At 39.6% G+C, this 15,204-nt stretch overlaps 1 protein-coding gene across 3 annotated transcripts in view; it reads left to right on the top strand.

The window, feature by feature from the left end:
- Positions 1-15,204, top strand: part of PDE4D (phosphodiesterase 4D) — a gene marked incomplete at its 5' end in the record, with an annotated part of 1,035,071 nt that overhangs the window by 360,521 nt on the left and 659,346 nt on the right. The window contains one exon of one of the 3 annotated variants that reach the window (XM_084234301.1): positions 4,686-4,951. The exons of the other annotated variants lie outside the window; for them this stretch is intronic. Within the exon in view, the coding sequence (XP_084090427.1) occupies positions 4,686-4,951 (266 nt within the window). Of the gene's footprint in view, positions 1-4,685; positions 4,952-15,204 lie in introns of those variants that run through there. 3 annotated transcript variants of the gene reach the window in all.

Below are 15,204 nucleotides of genomic sequence, written 5' to 3' on the forward strand. Positions count from 1 at the left end.
ACTCTATATATTATTTATCTAAATTCCAAATAATGTTGCTGATTTTTCCATAGGAGAGCATCTAAAAATTCAGCATCTATATATCTCACCAAGACTACCCACCTCCTCCAAACTACCTTATTGTTATTCTTCCAAGCACACCCTTTTAACTACTAGACCTCATAAGCTCTTCGACTATCAATCACTTCTCTGAATCATATCCAGTGGGCAAATTTGGAAAAAAAAAATTTAGCACATTGATATAATTAAAGCATAGTTGTGAGAATCATACAATGCATTTCATAGGTAAATATTAATTGTTCTATATTATCATTCTTTTGAATTAGCTGAACCATTGCTCCCTTTCAATCATGGGAAATCCAGCCTGCTTGATTTACCTAGATAAGGGCTTGCTTTTCAGTCCTTGTCCCAGAACTTTATAATCTTACTTTTTTTTTTTTTAATAGAGGCATGTTATTTATTTGTTTGTTTGTTTGTTTGTTTTGTTTATACATGCACTGGGTACAGTCAGAAGTGCGGGAGGGTGAGAGAATTCACCAGAGCCAGAGCGGGGAGCAGAGCAGGCAGAAGGACCGAAGTACGCTGCTGAGGGGAGCAGCGGGCGGCAGGAGAGGTCTGCGCGCCATGTGGGACCCTCCTCTGGTGGCCGGGGAGCAGCCAGGGATCAAACCGGCGCTGCAGAGGCCGCGGGCAGTTTCGCAACCCAGCGCTCAACTGCTGCGCCACCAGGGAGGCCCAATAATCTTACTTTTTTTTTTTAAAGATTTTTTTTATTTATTTATACAAGAACTGGGGTACAGACAAGATTCGTGGGAGGGTGAGAGGATTCACCAGAGACAGAGTGGGGAACAGAACAGGCAGATTGACGAAATACACTGCTGAGGGGAGCAGTGGGCGCAACAGGAGAGGTCTGCTGCGTGCCATGTAGGACCCTCGCAGGCCTGCTGGGATTGAACCAGCGCTGCAGATAATGTGGACAGCTTCACAGCACTGCGCTCAACTGCCTGTGCCACCAGGGAAGGCCCAATTATTTTTTTATTTATTTTGCTGCCTATGAAATGTAATTAAATATTTTTTAATGACTCAATAATCTAAAAACCCCAACATTTGAAAATCCATTAAAAAAAGTATCTAGAAAAACGTTTATAAATTTAAGATGTTATTTGCTGTTCTAGATGTGGTTAACTTATCAAAACATTTCACCTCCTTTCAAACTTCATTTGTTAAAACCTATGTCCTTATTTGACTGTCATTTACAGTACTGAATTTTTCAGAGATGTTTCTGGGAGCTAATTTTAAGGGTTTTTTCTAAAGATTTATTTTATTTATTATACATAGAAAAGCTGGGGTGTAGGCCAGAGGTGTGGGGCTAGGGGGGGTGAGAGGATTCACCAGAGACAGAGCGGGGAGTAGAACAGGCGGATGTAGAACAGCAGATCTACTAGAATACACTGCTGAGGGGAGCGGCAGGTGAGACGGGAAAGGTCTGCAGTGCCATATGGGTTATAGCTACAGAGTGCTGAGATTGAAACCCTTGCGCCACCAGGGAGGCCCCTTAAGACTTTATTTTGTAAAAGGCAAAAGGATAGTTTTCTTGTTGTAAGAATTTCCCTTTACCCTCTGTGTTATTAGAAAGAAAATTGCCAATCTATCTAGGCCTCACCCATCTTTGGTTCAGGACTTTACAATTCGTGCTTCCTAAAGAAGTGATTCTCCAGCATGATTTTGAAACATGCCAACTAAAGGTCTTTAAAGATGTTTCAAAGGGTAGCAAATAATGCTCAACAAAATTAACTTTTTTTTTTTAAAGCAGCACTCATAATATCATTTGGGGAGATTTAGGAGGGTACTGACATGCACCAAAGCCATGTGAAATTTGCAGGATGACATTGTTCAGTTTTAGTCCACTTTTAACCACAACCCTCAATCAATTTGAGTAATAGAATATTGTTGAACTTTATTATGTCCTTGTTAGCTTAGTTGTGATCATCAACAAAGTGCCCAGTCTGTCTAAGCATTCACAGCACATGCTGTTTATGAGACCAGCTTGCAAATGTTTACTTCTCTTAAGTGAAGGTTGCTGGAATTAAGAACTGGAATCTAGAATCCCTCAAGCTCAATTAAGTTCCCAATATAAGTTCCACATTGTTCTTAGTAGTATCAATTCCTTAATTCTCTCACCAAGAATCACTTTTCTTAAAGTCAGACAATACCTCCAGCTTCTGTGCTTTACTCTAGGTACTTGGGTTACACTTTGTCATGTTAATTTATTTCATTGTATTTAATCTACCCTACTAAAAACTCCCAGGGGCCAAGACAGCATCAAGTTAATCTTTAAATATTTTAGAACATTCAGTATAGTGCATAGCTCAAAATAAATGCCCATAAATACTTGTTGAATAAATCTTTATAAGGTAGGTAAATTTTCTATATATTTTTTTGCCCTGCTGACTTTTACTTTGGTGTCTTTATCCTTCTCTCTGAATTAATATTTCTGCAAACCTGAACCAGTTTTATATCTATTAATTGAGTGCTAGGAGTTTTGTTTTACCTTTTTTTTTTTTTTTTTTTTTTTTAAGTACAAAGCCTGCTTACCTCTTTATTGGATTTGCACATTCTACTTCCTCATCTGGTAGGGCACTCTTTCTTATCTTCATTTGCATTAGTTTTTGAACCTTCCCCACTTCATATTTTACTCCATGCCAGATCTCCATCATCACTTACACACAGCATTTTAATTGTATTTTCTGTATCTGATAATTTCGCTTTTTCAGTATTCTAGCACCTTAAACATCATCCAGTTCTTTCCAGCAAGTTGTGAACTTTTTAAAAGACAAGAATTGCACACCTGTTTTACACAAATCCTAATGCTATTTTTGTTAGGGGGAAATGATGTCCTGAGATAATCCCATACAGGCTTTAAGTGCGCGGGTGAGGACCCACAGTCAGGCACCCCGTTTTTTATCGGGGTTGCTCTACAACACTTTCAGTCTTTCAGCACACTTTACAGAATTTGGCTACTCCTTTACCCCTTTTCAGTGACTAGTGACTATATGTATAATTGATTAGGAATAAGAATAATCACACCAAAAAAATTTGAGTATTTGTATAACAGATTTTCTGATTAAGTCAGCACCTATGCCCCATTAAATTCTGTAGTTACACCAGCTAGTAACCCTAGTAGGGACAAAAACATCTGAGAGCATACTTTTCTGTAACATTTTATACACAAAATTTTGACATTTGATGCAAAAAAATCAGGATGGTGGTTAGAGAAACTTTCAGAGTTGACCTAATAGTAATCATAGAAACAAACAAAAAAATGAATTGGGTAATTCCATTCTCCATTTTATCTCGATGCAATTCCTATCTCCTTCTTAAGTTACTCTGTTTTATAAATATGAAAAATATTCCTAGGTGCTGATAAAAGTGATTTGATTTCAGTCCTATTGTAAATAGCATCACTAGGTTGTTGAGCATGTGCCTTAATGGCAGTTTTGGGTTTCCTTCCAATTCAATTCTAATATTGCACTTCTAGTATCCATACTATAAGATTTAACAGAATTTATCACCTTCATACTTGAATTGTCACATTTCCTTTTTCTTCCAGTAGCAAACTAAATTGATAAGAAATCACTACTTGTCTTTTAATTCAAACTCCCTTGATTTGTTGTAGAATGACTTTACAAATTTTGCATTACAAGTCAATTAAGGAAATAATTATGAAGCAAGATTTATTTTATACATACAATAGTATAATACTGTAAGCACCAGTTGGAGCTACAATTTTTAAATACTTTTATGAAGACATTTGTCCCACTGGAAGGTCCTTGGTTTTAGAAAAGAAATAAAAAATGCCATTTGTTCATGTAAATAGTGTCACTCCTGCTTTGAAAAGGCCACAATTTGGCTAGCAAGATTGTGTGTGTGTGGGTGTGTGTGTGTGTGTGAGAGAGAGAGAGAGAGAGAGAGAGAGAGAGAGAGAGAGAGAGAGAGAGAGAGAGAGAGAGAGAGAAGTGCATTTGTTTTATAAGGTGCATCAAATTGAGTTTAGCAAGCCGGGAACTATTTCTCCTTGCTAGCTAGTGCTTGTTTATTCTTATAAAAACCAAAGACTAGCCATTTTCTTTTATGAACGTAGATTGAAGGGAGAAAAATAACCCTTGTGGGAGAGGAAGGTCAAGTTCAAAGTTTTTCTTTCCTTTGCATTCAGGAATAAGCAAATGAAAAGACTAGCTGAACAACCGAGCAGCAGGCATCTGATGGTTGAGCCCTCCCCCCAGGACTTTTTTATGTACATAAGCAGAAGTCACTGGAGCAGCTGCGGCGCATTAGTTCCAATAGTTTAACAGGCTGCTTTGTAGCGCTGACAAAAGCCGTGCTAGCGCAGCGGCTTCCCTCCATGTTCCTTTGCCTTGGGAGCTTGTCAGTGATCTTTGGCAGGGGATCCGCAGAGGAGGGGTGACGTTTAATAGGCTTCCGCTGGGGAGTGCGCTCGCCTCTTCTACACGCAGCCCCATCTCCACTGAGAGACTGAGGCTGGCAGTCGAATGAACTAGCAGCAGCTGCACTCGACCTGCGTCCCTGGACATTTTCTCGGACGCCGAGCAAGACAGTCACTGGAAAAAGGCCAGGGAACCACGTTGCCCTGGATTCTTGCCAACTGTACAAAGTTGGCCTGGGAAATGGCTCAGCAGACGACTAGCCCGGACACCTTAACAGTACCTGAAGTGGATAATCCGCATTGTCCAAACCCCTGGCTGAACGAGGATTTGGTGAAATCCTTGCGGGAAAACCTGTTGCAGCATGAGAAGTCCAAGACAGCCAGGAAATCGGTTTCTCCTAAGCTCTCTCCAGTGATTTCTCCGAGGAATTCCCCGAGGCTCCTGCGCAGGATGCTTCTCAGTAGCAACATCCCGAAACAGCGGCGTTTCACGGTGGCACATACATGGTAAGGTTTGCACAGATCCTCGGAAATGGTGGCTGTTCCTCCTGGATGGTTTTTGCTCCTCCCGCCTTTCACTTTAGGAGTGGGGAGGAAAGACCATCATCATGCCTCACCTGTGATTTATCCCAAGTAATCTACCTTAACAATGAACCCCACAAAATTCCAAGTCAGGGCAAGAATCCTTAAGATTGGTGAAGGAGCTAGGGCGGGTGGGTGGTTCTCAAAGTTCAATTCTTATTGCAAGTTCCTACAAGAAAATTGGATTCCAGATGTCAAATAAGAATGCAGTTTTACTCGCATACTGATGTGATGTCCTTTCTTGGATTTCTTAAGGTAATATCCCTGCCGGGTCCTGCAGCCGCCTAGGAAAGAGAGGACCAGCAAGGAGAGTGGGGAAATCATAATTTATTGTTTTCTGCATGATTCACTGTTGCACAGAAATGTGTAGAGACTATGGATGAGTGTGTGAGTGATGTGTCCCCATAAAACCTCTCCTCACTACTGACTTGACTATGTCAGTATCTCAAGGTGCTTTTCTAAAGAAAAGAAGAAAGGGTTTAGGAATTCTGTGCAGAAGTTGCAGACTTATACTTGGTAATGTTGCTGTGTTTTTTGAATGTGGAGTCTGAATATTTTGATAATATTCTTTATTTTCAGTATGAATTTTTTACCTTCTTTGTAATGGGTGAACATGTTTTATGCATATTATTTTATATACTTTTCTAGATGAATCTTGGTATTTTCCTACTCTTGTAATAACAAATATTAAAATAAGCTATTGTGTGAGGGTATCAGGGATGTCTGCCTGAGAGAATTCTCTCCATGATAAGTGAGAGAGGGATGGGTCTGTGATGCACACTTAATTTTAGTTCTAGGTTGCTGTACAGACTACACTGCTTCCACATTTTGGTAAAATGAGTATAAACTATAAAAAAGGAAACATACATAACATAAGGAATAATGGGCATGTTAGGTGAGGAACTGACTGAATAGTTTTTACATAGAAAACCAAAGAGTATGCTAAGAATGGGAAAAAATACAGAAGGAAGACTTCTAGGAAAGAAGAAGAAGTAGAATCACAATCTAAACTAGCAACATGGCCGTGCCCAGGAATGCATTAATGTCATGGATGAAAGTAGATAGCAAAGGAAATAAAAGTCCTTTTCTGCTCTAAGAAATATCTGACCTCAGAATTTTAAATACTAGATCTCTAATTGGGAAGTATTACTCTTCCCAAGATTTAATAACTAGAAGACATTTCTGAGTTCAGTTAGATATAATACTCACAAAGGGATAAAGGCAAAACTAAAAATTTCACACTTACAGAAATTATGAAAAAATGATGACCTCTCTGGAGAAGATATTGTTTTGCAAATGTGTCAAGAGGTAAATATGCATGAATGAAAGGCCTCTGTAAACACTGGGAGATGCTCTCAGGAAGAGGGTTTGCTTGAGACCAGGTATCAGGTGCTAGAGCAAGAAAGCTGGCTTGAGTTGATAGTCAGGCCCGTAATTTGGTAGCCAGTATCCCTTTTGTATTGAGATCCTTTTTATTATAGTTCCTAAATTGTACCCACTGCTGAGTAGGTAAGCTTCAACTCTGCCTCTTATTTCAGCATGAAGCAACCTGGAGTTCAGCTGAAGGTTATCTGAGCTATTTGGACATGTTGAGATGTAAGGAAGGCAGGAAATCTCATGAAAAAAGACTTTCTTCTAAAATTTCTGGCACTTCCTTTTCTGGTACTGTTTGGAGAAATTCCAAGTACTCAATTCCTGCCAATAGTTCATCTTGGTATATCAGGTCTCACCCAGAGCAGGGAGCCAGATCAGGGGCAATGAAATGAAAAATCAAAATCAAGGTGCTGATTTTGTATAACTCAGGAGGAAGCAATTTTCTTCATGGATTAAAAGCATCTAGCAAGGGAATTGGAAAGAGTACCTCACATTTTCCATGCTGGTTCAATGAGCCCCAAGACTTTGTTAATATCCACAGGCATCTTTTCACAAATATCCCATGTGTGCTTTCATAATTTCTACTAAACATGTGGAATTTTAAAAATTTATTTCAAATAGTTCTGATGTGTATGTTTGTAGCATGTATTTTTCCATTGTTATTTATTCTGCTACTACTACCACCACTCTCAAATACTCCATTCCTCCTAAATTAGGTGGCCAGCCATTTAAGCACGTGCCTTGTGCGTGCCTACCCCAAATGGTGGTTCTTGCACCTGATATTAATTTATTCCACCATCACATATTTAATGCTTATAGAGTAAAAGTATTTGTACTTACTGATTGCAAAGTTGTACAGGAGTTATTCTTTAATTTCAAATAATTTACACTTTAGTAGAAAAAGCAAAATATTAGGAGGTGTGTGGTTTATTTAAGGTAATCACGTTGCTCTACAACATACTCTTCTCAGTGGGATGACACAGTAAATGTTGATTTCTTGCTTATGCACCTTTCAGAGGGGCCTTCTTTGGGGTTTTTCTGGACCTGGGATCCCAAAATCTTGTGGTCCCACTATTTGTCACACATGATTTCTGAGGTTGTCAGGCTTAGCTGAATCTGGGAAATGAGCACAGAAGATGGCGTGTGTGATTTTCTTGAGGCAGGCCTAGAAGTATTGGTATTGCCTAGCTACATGTCAGTTCTGTTTACATCTAACTGCAATAGAGGCTGGGGAACATAACTCTGTTCACAGGAATAAGTAAAACAGAGCTGGCGAACAGGTAGCCCACCTCCATTGCACTCTGTTAATGGTTTCCTGATTCTCCTTATATACTGTGGTTGAATTCATAGAGTAATTATTAGCCCTTTAATGTCTCTGCGCACCTCCTGAATGAAGATCAGGCAGAATAATTCTGTTTTCTCATAAATCTATTCATTGGGAAGTTCTTGATTATTGACAGTTGAAATCTCCTTCCCTATAATTATCACCTGTGGGTCCACGATCTTAATTGAATCCTTACAGCATGAGTCTCTACTCCCCCATAATATAGGCCTTAAGACAACAGGCTTGGAGTAACCCATCAGAGACCCAGGACCCTTCTGTTCATCTTGCCATACCCATTATATTTTCAGTTTTATGGTTTTTCAAAATTCTCCTCTTTTTAAAAGTAAATACCCTAAGTTATTTCATCTTTTGTGTGCCCTTTTTACCAGGCTGATCCTGATTGTTATTACCAGATTTCAGTGACCCATTTTTAAAAAAATTATTTATTGAAATAATGTTAGTTTGCAATACTGTATATATTTTAGGGGTATGGGTTCACACCTCTTAAATGTGTGTTACCACACCATGCCCACCATCAAAGCCCCAATAATCCTTTACCATAGTGTAGTGGCAGGAAGGGCCAGAGCAGGATCTCTATGACTGAGCAGCCGGGTGAAGGAGGAGTCCTGGAGCCCTCCGTGCCTTTTCAGGCTTTTCCTGGTATTTACCAGGTACACGGCAGGCAGGGTTGCTTGGGGGATGGGAGGCCTGCCAAGTCTTCACTCTCTGGGCTTTCCGACGGTCTCTTGTGGCCTTTGCTGCTCTGCTCCTTTCGCTCTGCTGTTCCCTTCTTTTCGCTCTCTTTCGTTTCATTGGTGCCCCCGTGACGCCGCCCTCATAAGCCCAGTCTCTCAGCCCAGGTGTACCCACCTACGTAGGCCCACACCCCACTCCAGGTGCCAGCCATCAGGCATGCATTCAGGATGGCAGGGATCCATCATCAGTCCTAATGGCAGGAGGGCAGAAAAGCCTGATACTTTACCTACACATAGTCCCTCCCCACTTTATTCCCCCCACACTCTTCTGGTAGCCTCAATTCTATAGATTTCTAGTGTTAGGGTTGGTTTAGGTTTTTTTTTTATTTTTTATAGAGGCATGTTTTATTTATTTATTTGTTTGTTTGTTTTGTTCATACATGCACTGGGTACAGTCAGAAGCGCGGGAGGGTGAGAGAATTCACCAGAGCCAGAGCGGGGAGCAGAGCAGGCAGAAGGACCGAAGTACACTGCTGAGGGGAGCAGCGGGCGGCAGGAGAGGTCTGCGCGCCATGTGGGACCCTCCTTTGGTGGCCCGGGAGCAGCCGGGAATTGAACCCGCGCCGCAGAGGCCGCGGGCAAATTTGCAACCCAGCGCTCAACCGCTGCGCCACCGGGGAGGCCCGGGTTGGTTTAGTTTTGTCTGCTCTTTTTTTTTGTTATTGTTTGTTTCATCATATTTCACATGAGTGAAATCATCCGGCGTTTGTTTTCTCTTGACTTATTTCACTTAGCAGAATCCGCTCCAGTTCTGTCCATGTTGCTCAGATGATAAGAGTTCATCTTTTTTATGGCCAAGTAATATTTCAGTGTGTGTGTGTGTGTGTATCTCTTTTATATACTCATTGTCATTGGTCACTTAAGTTTTTCCATAGCTTGGCTACTGAAAATAGTACTGCAATGAACATAGGTGTGCGTACATCCCTTTGAATTAGTGTTTTTGTATGCTTCAGGTAGAAACCTTGAAGAGGGATTGATGATACTGATACCAGCATGATAGTATTTAAAAATTATGGTAGATTTATTTTCAAGTTTTTTGAAAAGCCTCTATATTGTTTTTCATAGGGACTAGAGCAATGTACATCCCCACCAACCATGTATAAAGTTTCCTTTTTCTCCACACACTTAATAGCTCTTGTTATTGCTGATCTTTTTGACCCACTTGAAGAATAACATTCTGAGTTGACACAATGCTCCAGATGTTGTGTGATTCATTCAGAGAGCATCTACGAAGAAGCTAAACTGCTTATATTTGAAATTTGACTAATTGTGGACTTTTGAACCAGTTGCTTACCATTTGCATTACTTTCCCTGGTACTCAACTTCCTGGGAATAGTAATAGAAGTAGTATCTATTAATGTTGTGAATTCATTAAGTACAATTGTGCATAAATTTCGGTGTTACACAAGGATAAATAGTGAATATCATAAGCTCATATTTCCCTTGTTATGTACTGTATGTTTCATTCCAACCTTCGTCTTCCTGAATCTTTAGGAACATGTTTAAATTTTAAATGATTATTTGGTCAGTTGTTTGTAGTTATATTGAACTACAGACCAAGATTTCAAAGGGAGGATGGGTGTCTGTCAGTTTCCTGCTATGGGAACGAAGATGAATAGGAGGGGGATTGTTGGGCAGAACCACAGGACATTGTGCCTCTTCTCTTTGTTTGCCCACCCCACATCTTACAAGTCTCTGTCTTCCTGAGAGCTTTCTCCAGTTCCCCCAAGTGGAAGTAATTGGTTTCTTCAAATTCTGTGGCATATCTTACTTTTGCTTTTCCCACCATGTTTGTTAGTAACAATTATATTCGACTGGTATTTTGACCAGTGTTATGTGTTAAATTAGACTATAATTTATCAGTTTTTACTTACTATCTGGTACCTCTTGGTGTGATGAGAATAGATAGGACCCTGCTTTCATGCAAGTAAGGGATTCCCTCCAATGTCAGCATCAACTCCAAGGTCAGTGGAATCGCTGGTGAAGGAAATTTAACTTCTAGTTAAGTTTTTTTCAGGATGGTCTTTACATTTTTTAGATTTTTCTCTTCAATTTTGCCTTGTATTCTATGCACTGAATGAAGGATAGTATTCTAGACAATGTACAAGTGAAATTAGGCAACTGGGTTTCTTAGGGTGAACTGATATCCACATCATATGCAAATGTCTTTATCTTTATAATTTGTGTATACATGTGTCTTTAATTGCAGTATATCAAAAACCAGAATAAACAGTAATTTTATTAAATAAAATAATTTCTTTAAGTAAAATTTTGAAAGGCCTCTCAGGAGATTGTGGAAAATATTTAAGATTTTAGGGAGACTGATAAGTGTTTTGGCCATATTTTTTATTTGTTATACAATTTTCTTCTCTAGGCATTTTCATTGGATGTAAAAATGATACATGTTTTAAAGCAAACCTTTGGGCCTCCCCGGTGGCGCAGCGGTTGAGCGCCGGGTTGCGAGGCTGCCTGCAGCCTCTGCAGCGTGGGTTCGATCCCCTGCTGCCAGACGAGGGTCCCACATAGTGCGACAGACCTCTCTTGCCGCCCGCTGCTCCCCTCAGCAGTGTACTTTGGTCCTTCTGCCTGCTCTGCTCCCCGCTCTGGCTCTGGTGAATTCTCTCACCCTCCCGCATTTCTGACTGTACCCAGTGCTTGTATAAATACATAAATAAATGAAAAATATAAATAAATAAAACTAAAAAAAAATAAAAGCAAACCTTTGCTTTTTTGATTCATAATTTATTCAGAAACTGTAATTACTTTTATTGTTTAAGAGAGAAATATACCTTAAATTTCCAAGTTACAGAAGGGGGAAGAAACCCTTTTTCTCCTTTAGAATTTTTAAGATTAAAACACACACACACACACACACAAAACCACTAATACACTGAGTAGGTTTTCAAAGTCCTTATGTAGTGATTTTATTTGAGAACTCTCTCCCTTGTTCCAAGTCTCCTCCATTTGCCCTACTTAATTTTATTTTGTCTCTGTTCCTTATGGTGAGGATGCCCAGAAGAAAGCATTGCTGGTGTTCTCCAGGGAGCTGGGAACCTAGAATTGGGTTATGAGTATAGTGTGATTTCAGGATGTAGAAAGGAAGTTTCCTGCGGAAATCATCTAGGGAGCATAACAGGAAGTAATGCAAGCACGTTGGGCGGAGCCAGCTGGCCCAGTCTTTAACTGTGTCCCTAGTGTAACTGATTTTGTGTCCTCAATTGGAATCTTAGGGAAACTGCAGCTTAAGGGTGCCTGTAACTTTTTTTTTAAATTTTTTTTAAAGATTTATTTTTATTTATTTATACAAGCACTGGGTACAGTCAGAAGCGCGGGAGGGTGAGAGAATTCACCAGAGCCAGAGCGGGGAGCAGAACTGGCAGACTGATTAAGTACACTGCTGAGGGGAGCAGCGGGAGGCAGGAGAGGTCTGCGCACCACGTGGGACCCTCCTCCGGTGGCCGGGGAGCAGCCGGGGATCGAACCGGCGCTGCAGAGGCTGCGCAGCTTCGGAAACCATCGCTCAACCGCTGCGCCACCGGGGAGGCCCTGCCTGTAACTTTTGAATGGCACGATTAGACTTACGAAAATTAAAAGATCCCAGGAAGACATTCCTTTTCAAGAACTTACCAATCGACTTAAAATATTTAAGGAATTAAAGATAGAAATATGACAAATAGTTACTGAGGATAAATGAAGAAAGCATTGAAATGAGTTGGTAGTTTATTACATGTGTGTACTTCCTGTGACCTTTGACATTTACACTAAAAAAAAAGATGAAGCACCTCCCTGGTGGTGCAGAGGTTAAAGTCAGTGCTCTGAAGCTATCTCCAGACACTTGGCATGAGTTCTATTCTCCGCCAGGGAGGTGACCCACATGGTGCAGCAGACCTCTCCTGTGTTGTCCACTGCTATATTTCAGTAGATCTACTGTTCTGCTCCCCACTCTGTCACTGGTGAATCCTCTCACCATACTCCCCTCACCTCTGGCCCAGTTATTATAGGAATAAATAAAATAAATCTTTAAAAAAAAAAAAACAGATGAAGTGTATCAAATGAATCCATTGCTACTTAAATATACTTCTAAACAAAAATGTTTTTTCTTATAAAATTGATAGAAATGTTGAATGAGAATTCAAAAATTGAATTTCAAAGCCATTAAAATAAGTTTTAAATTTCACTTTAATTTTAAAATTTTTTCTTTGTATACATTTCTTTATAAATAACAAATTCCTGTAAGGCTAAGTAACTAAATGAGTTTCAGCACTTTTTTCCTTAGACAGGAAGCTACCAAAATTGTTCTTCAAGAGGCAGTTCCAAGAAGAAGCTTTTTTATCACCAGTGTAACAAAATTATGTCATTGTTTATAAATGGTTTTGCTTGTGGAAAAATCATGTTTTTAAATTTGTGATTAATTTAGTATAGCTGAAGCCATATATTTCCAGCTGCACTAGTCACTTATATTCAGTCTTTTAAATTGCAGACTCTATAGTCATAAGACTTATGGTTATAAAGGCATTTGATATTTACAAGTAAAAAATTGACTAATTAAATTTACAAAGTGATAGCAACCTACGGTACATTGAAGATAAGTAATTAATAGCATGTGCCAACTTGCTGCTGTAAGCAAGTGAGCTGGATGCTGCATGGGTGAAGAGGGACAGAGTTACTTAATAATTGTGTGACTCATAAAAACGCTTTGGGGCCCTCAGAACCAAAGTACTGGTGGTAATCACTCTAGGACACCATCTGGAAGCCACGCTTTTATGTGGGAAATGTCGCAGCCTATAGATAAATATAAAATTTCTAATTTAAAATTTTATTTTACTGTGTCTTCAACTATATATCATCTTAAGTCTTTTTTAGAGAATATACAAAATAGAAAAATAATCATTTCATGCTAATTTTAAGGATATAAATGTTCACCAGCTTTTTCAGGTAAAATACTTAATCTCAAAATAAGATCCTGAGTTGGCATGAGAAGAAATGATCAGATTTAATTTTAGAATCAAAACTTTAGCTTCATAATAACATAGCTTTATAACCTTAGATTTGGTATAACATATAGCCATTAATGATTTAGCTGCCCCACTAATGATTTAGTGTGTCAGATACTTTATGTATATTAACTATTCAATACAAGGTGAATTTAAGTATTATTTAACTATAATTTACATATCCCAAAACTGAGACCCTAAAATTTGTTACATAATCAAGATCATTCAGCTATGCAGCCAAGATATGAATTGAATAGAAACTTAAACCCTGATCTACCTAACTTTCCACCCCATGTTCTTTCAGCATTACCTTCCTCTGGACTAATAGTCATATTCACATTTCTTATCCTCCCTGCAGGCATATGAAAGCTACAACAGTGAGTGCACAGGGTTTTACAAAATGGTGGTTAGTTAATAGAAGGGTGGTGACAAAACTTTTTTGGGGGGGATCCTCAATTTGTTTATTTACACATCTGACTTACATGACTATAGCCATCCTTTTTTCTGATAAAAATTTATAGAAGAAATATATGTATGTTTGGTTAAGGATGATTTCAGAGTCAACAATACATTATGATTCAGAGTAGTTTTTAGATGAGACTGGCCTAAAAACCAAACCAAACAAAAAACCATTAATGGCTATGTTATAGCAAATCTAAGGTTATTCAATCAGGATAATTTTATTTTCAATGATTCAGAGAAGAAGACATGAAAGGCTTGAGCTCTAAAGTGAAAGATCAAGTCAGAAACCTATTAAGGTTTGGTTCCAGAAGAGCCAGCTGGAAATGATGGTTGACTGGCTCAAGTCACTAAGCAACAAAGCAGCAAACTGCTTGGTAACCAGAGCTGGCCTGACTCACCGGCTGCCTGTGAAAGACCTGGTCGCCAGATAGGAGGACCAAAGCCCATTGCACGCACCTCAAACAATCTCCTGTTCCTCTGCCAGCCTTCCTGCCAAATCCCCCATTGTAGAATGATCTTTGACTTAGCAAAATATCTGCTTTTAGAATGGAAATGTCTCTGGAACCTGAAGTAAATATTCTCTTCTTTAAGATGGCATATATGAGATTGTTTTCTTTGGTTCAATATATCATAAATTAAATATAAGGTTTAAAGAGAAAGTGAAAACACCGGGAGTAGTGTCTTGACTTTGGGCATGAGCAAGTGTGTGGAGGGCCAGATTACTTGACTTTTTTGGTCAGATCTGCCCTTGAACTCTGATAATACAGATGTTGCCATTTATTTGGCACTTTCTATCTTATCCTGTCTTCTATTTTCTGTCAGTGTGTGAGAGAGTATGTGTTTTGACTGAACAGATGCTTATTTATTTATTTATTTATAGAGACATTTATTTATTTGTTTGTTTGTTTGTTTGTTTATACATGCACTGGGTATAGTCAGAAGTGCGGGAGGGTGAGAGAATTCACCAGAGCCAGAGCGGGGAGCAGAGCAGGCAGAAGGACCAAAGTACACTGCTGAGGGGAGCAGCGGGGGGCAGGAGAGGTCTGTGCGTGATGTGGGACCCTCCTCTGGTGGCCAGGGAGCAGCCGGGGATCGAACAGGCGCTGCAGAGGCTGCGGGCAGCTTCGCAACCCAGCGCTCAACCGCTGCGCCACCAGGGAGGTCCAGATGTTTATTTAATTTTAACATTTATCACTTTTTAAATTTTTTTAGACAATATTTGCTTCTCCCCACCCCCTCGGATTGAGTCCCCACAGACTTTCCTTCCCC

This window comes from Talpa europaea (assembly GCF_964194135.1).
Source record: "Talpa europaea genome assembly, chromosome: 5".
NCBI lineage: Eukaryota > Metazoa > Chordata > Mammalia > Eulipotyphla > Talpidae > Talpa > Talpa europaea.